Source organism: Onthophagus taurus, unplaced genomic scaffold (genome assembly GCF_036711975.1).
Source record: "Onthophagus taurus isolate NC unplaced genomic scaffold, IU_Otau_3.0 ScKx7SY_15, whole genome shotgun sequence".
In the NCBI taxonomy this organism is placed as follows: domain Eukaryota; kingdom Metazoa; phylum Arthropoda; class Insecta; order Coleoptera; family Scarabaeidae; genus Onthophagus; species Onthophagus taurus.
In genome coordinates this window covers 6,746,434-6,758,579 of record NW_027248940.1, presented here as the reverse complement: position 1 = coordinate 6,758,579, position 12,146 = coordinate 6,746,434, and the positions used below count along the sequence as shown (strand labels likewise).

Genomic DNA, 12,146 nt, shown 5'->3' with positions numbered 1-12,146 from the left:
GTTTGAACTTTCTATCACTTTTGGTTCCGATAATTCTGTTGACCATATTTGTGATATTAGTAGGGGAATAATGAGAGTTCTGCAGCGGAAGTATTCCTTCATTCCTTCGTGACGTCACACGCGCATGTGTTGTTGGTTTCCTACCTCGTGCGACGCCACCTAGCGGTGGGTGGTGAAACTAAAAGGGTGTGGTTGCCCTGATAACCTATAGATGGCGGTCGCGGCGCCCTCTAATTGCCAATCCTGCGGTGACGTCACGTTTCAATGTATTAAGTATAGGGAGGGGTATGAACCAAAGTTTGGGGGAAAAAAATTAGGTTGGTATTAAAAGTAACTAGATCTAGAGATTTTTAGAAAAGTAAATAGAAAAATTTAAATACAATGGCGCCACCTAGATTTGAGTGTGGTGGATAAATAAAACACAAATTTAATAAATAAAAATTAATATATTTATTTTAAAACACATTTTCTTTTCTTCAAATTTGTTTTAACATCTACCCTAATATATTTAAACATATTAAAGACACTGAACCTCTGATGATCGAAGATGCATCTTTCATCGCTGTGGTTGTTGTAGGTTGAAGGTTTCAGCTAAAGGTGATGCAGTAACTTCTACGGTTGTTTCTTCTTCTTCTTCCTCGCTATCGCACATTGTTGTCGTAATAAAAAGAAAGAAGAGGAAGACCGTTGTACTCGAAATTGCACTAAATATTTTCTTTTATATCGTGATTTACGAACTAGACGAATCAACAGCCATTAAAAACGTACTGAATCGGGTCTTTCGAGTGCGGCGGTTGTTGACGCGTTAACGAATCGCAGGAAATATGCGGTAGGAAATGTGCGAAGATTAGATAAGAGGAAACTCGCTCGCAGATGATGAATAAGAATAGGTAATACATTTAATTAAAAAAAAATAATATATATAATGAATAAAATAAATTTACCTGACGGACTGTTATATTTTTAAAATTGAAATTTGCTGAGCGCTAAAGGCGTGCCTCTCGTCGCTTGAATGCGCGTGCGCAGGAAATTAGGAATATTTCTAATAAAACTTCAGCCAACTTAAATACGACTAACTTTATTTTATTTACATAAAAATCCAGTTCATCTGCTTTATTAAAACCTAATGTTATTGTCATAGAGTTATTTACAAACTGATCTATATTTGATTAATCATACCAGCTAAAGGAACATATTTGAAAACTCTATCATGTAAGATTAAACAGTAGAGCGAAGTAGCATTAAGTATCTCTTCACTCTTTTCAAATCCAATGCGAATATCTACGGTTCCAACATTTAAAATATCATTTTGCCGTGAACAATCAATTACAATAATCGGTGTATGTGCTAAAAATGTATCTCTGTTAAACATTGGTTCTGCAAGTTCTCGATCGTAATAGGTCTTTGCGAAATTACAATACATTTCATATAAAACTGCAATTTGACCTGTCTTAAAATTTAAATTTAAAGCTTCATAGGGATATTTCTCACTATTTAAAAACACTTTCATATCTGTTAAATCACAGTGGTCAAATTGTGATGCAGAACGATTATCTTTTCTATTGATTTGAAACCCTAATATAAAGTATCTGGGCTTTTCTAATTGAGTAGATGTTTTAATTGTCCATGTGTGTTGTCTACTTTTTGGTAATGATGGGTATTCATGTAAATCAAATGATCTAAAGCCCATGTCTAATTCAATTCCTTGTTCTATGTACTCTAAAAGTTTTAAACGTTCAACATCGGCTACAGAAACATGAGGGACTTTCCATACTATTTTATTAATATTAAACTTCACATTAGGTAAAAGACTTTCAATAACATTGTTGTCTGAATTACTGCGCACTAAAACTAGTTCTTGGCGGAGATTTATCAAAATTTTATTATAATCTTCTGCGAAACCAAGAAAATATTTCAAGGGAACACAAAAATCAAAATCTCCTGTATTTTCATTTACTTTAACATTTGGATATTCGAAACCTGCATTAGAGGCATGATAGTATTCCGATCTTGTTAATGAGCAAAGAGTTTTTAATGTGCTAGCTATTCCTGGATTTCTTACTCTGTCAATTACATTCCCTCCACATTCAAATCGTACTTCACTAAACATATGAGCGATCGGATTTACTGATAATTTTGAATCTTTATCAACGGTTCCGTCATCTTTCAATAGTTTCCCTTGTACGTAAATAAAAGATTGACTTGGTAACGTGTAAACGTCCTGTTGTTGAATTGCAATACGAATTTCATCGCTATTGTTAAAAGAATTTGATGAGTATGGTAAATGATTATGATACTGAATCCGTACGAGTGAATTATCAAATTCTACTTTATCCGAGACGTTTAAGATACTCATATTGAATATTATTTTATTAATTGTAAACCTAATGATTCAAGAAATTGTTTGTTTTGAGGTGTTAACTGTTTCACAGTGTGAGGAGAACTAAAAGTATTGGTTTGATTTCGTAGGTTTATATAACCTTTCACCTTAAGAACCATTATTACTAGAGAGCTTTAAATGTAGTCTTATCTTGATGACTTCTCCTCTGAAATTGACCAACAATCCGTTTTGATCAACTATTTTAAGAGTAATATTATTAATTATTTGTGTATTCAAAGGCATATATATTAAATTGTGGGGAGTTTCTGATATTTTATAACCTTTAGGTACTGTAGGGAAAAATGAGTAGATAGTGTGCGCAGGTATGTCGTTGTGATAAGCTCCATGTGTTATGCTACATAGTCCTTGTATAGAATTTACTTTAAATATATCTACAATATTGCGAGCTCTATGCGGGGATTTTATTGGATCCAGTACATCTGATTTATTAAATCCTAATATTGTTGAGATGGAGTTGTTTATATTAAAATCAATAGTTTTGTTACATGTGATCACTGCTTGTAGCGTATCCTCATTTGCTTGTAGGCTAAAGGTCACACCATTAATATTCTTTTCTTTAAGTTGTTTATTAATAGCATTCGATATGTGTATTAATTCATAAGATCCTGTTGGTAGTGCTATCAACACATTATCTATTTTTAAGCAATTGTTTGTTTCATCAATATTTGGAATTGAGTTGTAACCATCAAAGCTTACAAGTGCCAGTTCATATTGATAATTAGGATTCAGTTCTATTGCAGGGTGGTAATTTGCTGTTAGAACAGATGTTTTTCCTACTAAATCAAACGTCCACATCCTTTGATTGTTGAAACTATAATGCGCCCGATAACAAGAAATTTAAACATAAATAACCACAATTACTTGTGTTATAGGTTTGATATTGATGGTGATTATATTTAATAATTACATTATTTCCAGCACTCTTGAAATAGTGTTACCAGACGCGTAGAAAGGATAACACCAACAAGTGGCTGTAATCCGAAACCAGAAGAAGAGATAAACGTAAAAAAGTATAAAAGCACGTACAAATCTATTGTTTATTCAGTTATTAATCAACTTCTTAATAACCCACATCTTAATTCGTTAAAATTGTAATTCGTAGTTACTTTAATTTTCTGTGTGATTGTTTTTTTTTAAAATAAAACTCTTTTTAAAAAACAAACCAACGCGGTCGGTTATTGTAATTGGCGACGAGGATGGGATTACTCTAAGTGTACAGAACTTTCTTGAATAAAAAACGTCGCGCTAGTGCTGGTGGATTTTAATCCTTTGACAACTTGGACCTAAACCAACGAGAAGATTGCTTCAGCCGAGGGACGTAGCTGAAATCGCCACAACCCCTGGATCAATCGGAAAAGAAGAAAAAGAAACAAAGAAAACCCAAACCAACGAGAAGATTGCTTCAGCCGAGGGACGTAGCTTAAATCGGCACAACCCCTGGATCAATCGGAAAAGAAGAAAAGAAACAAAGAAAAACCCAAACCGAATGAAAATTATTTTACTATCACTGTAAGTACCTTTTTCATTATTTTCGGATCCTTTCTTATTCCCACGGGAACCAAACATAAACACCCACGTACGAGGGATCTTATTACACGTAATTGACACCTAAACGTACTTGGATTACCAACCAAAATTGAGAAGATAAAATTCAACGACTTATTCGAGGCTATCACAGAAATAGAGAAAGCCACAGACATGAATAGAGAAAGACAGTTAGAGATAAAACCTGTCGATCAAAATCTTATTCCAGTATTTACGGGAGATCGTATGACTCTACGCAGTTATGTGAATGCTTGTGAATATTTGATCGAGGAATTTTTGACTCCTGACCCGAATGATCAGAGAATGTCACGGAGATTGTTGATGATCTTCATGGGAAAACTCGAAGGAAAGGCACGTGAAGCAGTGGATGCCAACCGTACACCAACATCATGGCCGGAATTAAAGGCGATACTGGTCCACAGCTTTGGCGATAAGAGATCGGAGGATGTTTTGGCTTATGACTTGAACAATATTCGACCATTAAAGAACGAGTCATCGCTCGAATATGCTAACAAAATTAAAGCTACTCTGTATACCTTGCTATCGAAGATTAATTTGGGGGAAAACGACATAAATATCCGTCATATGAAAATAAGTCAATATAATTCTTTAGCTCTCCGTACATTTTTGTTCGGATTAGACCTGATCAATGACAGACTTGGTTTAGAAGTTAAGATGCGACAACCCAATGACATCGAAACAGCTGAGGGGTACGCATCCGAGATAGAAAATTATAATTTACAGAAGAAACGTTACCTGGACGTTCATAAACCTTTGACTCTACCAACGACGAGACCAATGCCCTCGTATGCATGGCATCATGCACCGACACAAACAAGGCCGTTAGCACCTTTCCAGAGACAACAAATCTCTATGGTACCACAACAACGGAGTAATTTTATACCACCTGCTCATACCGTACCAAGAGCACCACCGAGATTCGCTTCATCTCCTGGACAAATGATGCAACAGAGACCATACCGACCAGTACCGATGGACGTCGATACTTCGGCTCAAAAACGACAAGCATCAACAATACAAAGGCCTGCAAAGAGACCCTGGCCAAATAATATGATGATTGAAGAACAAACTCCAACTCATCCTATAGAAGAAAATGAAGAAGCAGGATATCTTGAGATGCCAGAAGGATATTTCAGTTATGGAATGAACTCCGAAGAAAGAAGCAATGAGGAACAATATCAAGAAGACAATGACAAAGAAGAGACAGAAGCTGTAAATTTTATAATGGTCAGCCCTGTCAACGATTTGACATAACAGGTACAATAACTTACAACACAGCTACTTTAGATCCTAAACTCCCCTATCTAAAATTTGGTCGATATAAAATCCTCATCGATACAGAAGCATCAAAAAGCCTTGTTAATGAAAAGATTTATAATTCGATGGAAGAAGATTATGCTGTGCATGACGAATTTCGTATACAAACACCACACGGGATAGAAGAAGGATCAAGAGCTCTTAAAGTACCATTATCCGATATTTTTCATGATAACCAAGAATACGTTTTCTATTGTTTCAACTTCTCGAACGTTTATGACATGCTAATTGGAATGGATGTAATCAAAGCGTTAAAAGGAACAATTGATACGGAAAGGGAAATCCTAAAAACTCCAAAAACAGAAATTCCGTATTACACGACCATCAACGAAGTAAAACTTTTTCCACAATCTTCGCAAATCGTAGAATACCAAGTTAATAACATGATAGAGGGTTACGCCTATTTTCCCAAAACGAAATTGAAATTGGGGACAGAAGAAATAACTTTATCACCTTCAGCATTAGTTAGGGTACAAAATGGCAAAACCTTAATTCGTGTAAATAATATGACAGATCAACTTTTGGTGACTGATAAAAAAAACCATTACGTGAACGTACAACCAATATGGGAATTTGAAGAAAATTACAACGTTGGATATAAACAAAAGCATTCGAAAGAAATAATTAAAAAGGAAGAAATAGAAAAATTATTGTCAAAACAAAATTCGTTAAACATCGAAGAAGAAGCATCACTAAAAGCATTATTAATGAAATTTAGAGATCTCTTTCACGTGGAATGTGACAAACTAACTTTTACGCACAAAATAAAACACACCTTGAACATGAAAGATGATAAACCAGTATTTGTGAAAATGTACCGTCAACCAATGGATATGCGACAAGAAATAAAAAAACAAGTATCGGAACTTCTTACACAAGACATTATACAGGAAAGTGTATCCCCATGGTCAGCTCCAGTTCATATAGTAACTACCGAAAAGGATGGAAGGATAAAAAAGCGAATGGTAGTCGACTATAGGAAACTCAACGAGCAAATGATTGAGGACAAATATCCCATACCAAATATTGCGGATATCCTTGACAAATTGGGACGCAGTCAGTTTTTCACCTCTTTGGACCTAGCCAGTAGATATCATCAGGTAGAAATGGCAGAAGCCGATGCACCGAAAACAGCATTTTCAACCGAACAGGGTCATTACGAATTTAAGCGCATGCCCTTCAGACTAAGAAATGCGCCTGCAACTTTCCAACGTTTGATGGATAATGTACTCAAAGGATTGCAGGAAGATACCTGTCTAGTATACTTAGACGATATCATAGTATACTCAAAATTAACAAAAGTGTTTACACGATTGTGAGAAGCAAATTTTAAAATCCGACTAGACAAATGCAGTTTCTTTAAAAAAGAACTCAAATATCTGGGACACGTCATTACCAATAGTGGAGTAAAACCTAACCCAGAAAAAATCGACGCAATTAAAAGATACCCAATACCGAAGACCAGGAAGGAAATTAAATCATTCCTAAGACTACTGGGGTACTACAGAAAATTCATAAAAGATTTTGCCGGAGTGACTAAACCATTCTCCAAGTGTCTGAAGAAAAATGCTAAAATTGAATTAACTGAAGAGTATCAAAAGGCATTTGACAATTGCAGAGAACTATTGATGAATGATCCGATTCTGCAATATCCGGACTTCGAAAGAGAATTTATGATCACCACGGACGCGTCTGACATTGCAGTAGGTGCAGTATTATCCCAAGGACCTGTAGGTACAGATAAACCAGTATGTTATGCATCTCGTACACTCTCAGGAACTGAACAAAGATACTCAACGATTGAGCAGGAACTGTTAGCAGTTGTCTATGCAATTAAGCAGTTTCGTCCCTACGTGTATGGAAGGAAATTTGTTCTGTTCACGGATCATAAACCACTTGTATGGCTCTGGTCGCTTAAGGAGCCTAACTCCAGGCTTAAGCGATGGAGAATCAAGTTAGAAGAGTATAATTTCGAGATTGTGTACAAAAAGGGAAAACTGAATTGTAACGCTGATGCTCTCTCCAGAATTAAATACGATGACCTCACCTGTTATGTGCAGTAACATTCAATACAATTTTTTATGGGACAGGGCTGATTCACTTACCCACCATTGATTAACCACGCTGTTAATTGTTCTTTTCTTCACTAGCTAGACTTTTGATTAATCGGTACAGCCTTTCTTCAAGTCGCACACTTTGTTTTCACTCGTTTCGGTTTTAAATACGGTTCTCATCTATCTTCACGACACACGATATCTTAAAATTCTCGTTCGAGGGTATGGTCTGGACCAAAGTTAAAATCACACTGTCACCAAAAATTTAGACCAACTTCCCCAAAAAAAAAAAGAACTGGTTCGCCCCCACCCTCAATCAATGGAACGAACCGAAACCAAATAATAACGAATAACGAAAATAAACAATAATAAGAAACTAATAATGTGATGCGTGAACATCCCGCCCACCGAAAATAATAATTTTCCAAAAAAAAAATAGAACAAAAATGCTATTCCATAATACAAATACGAAAGGAAATTAAATTCTGAATCAAGGTAAATATTTTATACCTTAATTAATAGGTAACGGGCACACCTTGGTAATAGGTCGCATTAAGGTGCCCGTTGCCGTTTTAATCGTTACCACCCTGGTAACTCCATCCTGACCAGGGTGAACTTCGAGAATTTTACCCATTTTCCAGGAAAGGGAAGAATGTTGGTCTGACTTCAATAAAACCATTGTTCCTGGGTTTATCTGTACCGCTGGATCTGTCCACTTTTCTCGTTGTTGTAACGTGTGCAAATATTCTTGATGCCATCTGGACCAGAAATGGTCTCTCATCTTCTGGATCAATTGCCACCGCGTCAGTCGGCCGACAGGAACTTGAGCCAAATCCGGACTAGGTACATTGTTTATCAGAGGTTCCGAGATTAAAAAATGGCCAGGAGTTAACGGCAGAAGGTCATTTGGATCATCACTTATTGGGCACAAAGGACGTGAGTTGAGTACGGCTTCAATTTGAGTAAGGAGTGTGGATAATTCTTCGTAAGAGAGTATTTGGTTTCCAATGACTCTGTTTAAATGTGTTTTTATTGACTTCACCCCGGCCTCCGCCAAGCCGTTGAAATGAGGAGCGCTGGGTGGATTTAATATCCATTTAATCGATAATTGTTCTCCCGCTTGTCTGGATAGTTCTTCTAGTTGACGCCGTGCACCGACAAAGTTGGTTCCTTGATCGCTATAGATTACTGAGCAATGTCCGCGTCGGGAAACGAAACGACGAAATGCTGCGAGGAAAATATCGGATGATAAATCCGAAGCGACTTCCAAATGGATTGCTTTTGTGGCACAACAAACAAACACGCAAACATATGCCTTGGTGGTTTTAACTCCTCGAGCACGAGTCATTGATATGATAAAAGGCCCTGCATAATCGATACAAATGGCGTCAAAGGGTTTGCTTCTTGTTACTCTAACAGAAGGCAGATCACTCATCCGTTGAGTAATGGTTCGAGGTCGACATCTAAAACATTTCAAGCATTTAGAGAGGCAACGCCGGATACTTCTTCTTGATGACAAAATCCAGAATTGTTGTAGTAAAAGATATTGGAGCGTTTTCAAACCAGAATGAAGACTAATTTTGTGAGCATTCTCAATTATCAATTCCGTCAAGCGATGTTTACTCGGTAAAAGTAATGGATGACAAGTTTGAAAATCAAGTTGTGAACGACGAAGACGACCGCCCACCCTAATCAAGTGTTGATCGTCCAGAAATAACGACAGCTTTCGATAGGATTTTGGGATTAAACGGTTTGCTTTCAAACAACCAATCACTTGGGGAAAACTTTCCTCTTGCACCATTTTTATAAGTTTGAGTAATGACGCATGGCATTCATCAGGCGAAGGTATTATTTCATAGTGGCGAAGTTTCGACGAAAATCGAAGTAAATATGCAACGATACGTATAATTTTAGGTAACGACGAAAAGCGAGTTAAAAGGTAGGTAATAATGGATAAGTCCGTTGTAACCTGCAACGAAGCTCGGACTTCTTCCGGCGGTGTTTCGTTTGAGTTAGCTTGAAAAGAGGAATCGGGCCACGATTCTTCTGGCATCGTCAACCAATGAGGTCCATTCCAGTATAAACAATCTGCAATGAGTTGTGCTGGTGTCAAACCTCGAGAAGTGCAGTCAGCAGGATTAGACTCAGATGAGATATGTCTCCAATGGGTTTTTGGAAGAACTTCCTGTATGTGAGCTACTCGGTTTGCTACAAAGGTTTTCCAACGAGTTGGAATTGAAAAAAGCCAGCTCAGTACTATTTGGGAATCAGTCCAGGTTACAAGTGTATTGATAAATATCTGTTCTTTAAGAGCGTCAAGGACATAATCAATGCTATCCGCCAGCAACACGGCACCGCACAATTCCAGACGAGGTATAGAAAGCTGTTTTAAAGGTGCAACGCGCGATTTAGCATAGATCAAATGAGTGGTAATTTTATCCGAATTGCTTATTCTCAAGTAAATTACAGCTCCATAACCGGACTCCGAAGCGTCACAAAACCCGTGCATATCAACAATAGGGGCACCAATCTGACCATAAAATCTAGGAATTTGAATTCTCCCAAGCATTTCAAACTCTGCAAGAAATTGAGTCCAAGAAGAATAGATAGCGTTGGGTAACGGATCATCCCAGTCCAATTTCAAGGTCCAAAGTTGTTGCATCCATTTTTTAGCGAGAAAAGTAATCGGGGTTAGGAATCCCAAAGGATCGTATATCCTGGCGATATTTGACATCATGCTTCTTTTGGTAGCAGTTTGATCCAAAGGTGCAAAGGCATAAGTAAAGCAGTCTGAAGCGGGATTCCATTGGAGACCCAATACCTTGATGTAAATGGGGGATTCTTTATCAAAATCTATAGTGGATTTTCTTTCAACTATTGAAATATTTTCTAATAATTCCGAATGACTGCTTGCCCATTTCCGCAACTCAAAACAACCTTGTTTCATTAACTGGATTAACTGTTTCTGCAACGCCAATGCTTCTGAAAGGTTATTTGCACCGGCAACAATATCATCGACATAGATATGGTTTTGTATTATTTTTGCTGCCGAAGGAAAACGAAAACCCTCACGAGTAACAAGTTCTTGTAAAGTGCGGAGAGCTAGAAATGGAGCAGAGGCAACTCCATAAGTAACTGTGTTGAGACTATATTCATCGATTGGTTCTGTTTCAGAAAATCTCCACAAAATTCTTTGGTAATCTCTTTGGTTCGGATCAACTAAAATTTGACGATACATCTGACGAATGTCGCAAATAAATCCAACAGCAAAACATCGAAAGTTGAGCAAAATATTGGTGATATCCTTCTGCAACTTAAGTCCGATAAGCAGTGTATCGTTCAACGAAATCTGATTTGACGTTCTTGCTGAAGCATCAAAAACGACTCTAAGACGAGTAGTTGTACTATCCGGGCGGATAATGCAATGATGGGGTATGTAATAAGCTTTAGAAGATTGGTAATCCTCTCTTGGTACCAGAGACATGTGTCCATTGTCGAGGTAATCACGCATAAATTCTGAATATTCGAAGCGAAGGTCTGGAAGTTTGATCAATCTATTTTCTAAGGTCATGAATCGACGCATCGCTTGTGTGTATGACAATCCTAAAATCGGTCTTTCTGTTTTGAATGGCAATGAAACCATGAAGCGCCCGTCAACGGTACGTTGAACCGTATGTTGAAATATCTCCTCACACTTGGCATCTTCTGACGATATCACTGTTTTCTTATTTATATTCTCCACTTCCCAGAATCGTTCCATAATTTGATCTAAGGAGGTATGTAATGACGTGCGAATAGAAAAGTTTGTAGTAGGGGAAGCTCTACCTTGGAGAACCGATCCAAAAACTGTTAATTGAGCAGTAGGTTCATCAATCGTTTTCCCGAAAACGCGATCAGTTTTCATTATATAGGGTAGTAATTCGGCTCCAATCAATATATCTATTGGTCCAGGAACACCACAACTGTCATCAGCCAATTGTAAACCTCGCAAGTGTTGCCACTTGGAAACGTCAAGGACCATTTGAGGCTGATTCGAACAGATCTTCGCCAGCACCATAGCGTCAAAATCAAATACAGGATCGACTAGCCCTCTGGGCTTAATATGACATTGGACAATGCCTTTGCTACACGTCGATGATAATCCACTAATTCCCTCAATCGGAATTGATGATCGTTGACGACTCAATCCTAATCTATAGGCACAGGCATCAGTGATAAAGTTACTCATGCTTCCTGAATCCAATAAAACACGGACAGTCTGATGCACTCCGTTTGAATCTAATATATTTACTTTTGCTGTTGATAACAAGACGGTGGCTGACTTCAAAACAGAACTCGATAAAGATGCATTCGTATGATTTGGAGAATCGGTGGGCTTATTTCCCGCCATGATGGGGTTATTATTAGGTACCGCATTGGTAGACTCTTTTGGAAATCGATGTAATAAGGTATGATGACGTTTTTGGCATGTTTTGCACGACGATTAGGAAGGACAATTTGTCATCATATGTTTAGACGAAAAACAATTTAAACATAAATTATGGTTTTTGATTAATGCGAATCTTTGTTCTGGAGTTTTGGATGCAAATGTTTGACATTTGATTAATAAATGCGAATCTTTACAGGCGATACATCTGGGCAAACGAACCGACGAAGTACTATTATTATTCGTGGATAAGAAAGTCGATCGCTTTCGACACTTATTTGGGGTTGTTGTAATAGACGATGACAAAGTGGATGTAAATAAAATGGACTCCAAGGCTTTACAATGATTTTCCAAGAATGAAATTAATTGGCCATATGTTGGG

At 37.3% G+C, this 12,146-nt stretch overlaps 2 protein-coding genes across 2 annotated transcripts; both read right to left on the bottom strand.

Annotated features, from left to right (window-relative positions):
• Positions 1-1,159: 1,159 nt before the first annotated feature.
• On the bottom strand, positions 1,160-2,356 carry LOC111423958 (uncharacterized). Its single transcript, XM_023057342.2, has one exon. It carries the CDS (start codon positions 2,354-2,356, stop codon positions 1,160-1,162), a length of 1,197 nt encoding a protein of 398 aa, XP_022913110.2.
• A 5,493-nt stretch (positions 2,357-7,849) lies between these two features.
• On the bottom strand, positions 7,850-11,728 carry LOC139432355 (uncharacterized). Its single transcript, XM_071200836.1, has one exon. It carries the CDS (start codon positions 11,726-11,728, stop codon positions 7,850-7,852), a length of 3,879 nt encoding a protein of 1,292 aa, XP_071056937.1.
• Positions 11,729-12,146: the final 418 nt, after the last annotated feature.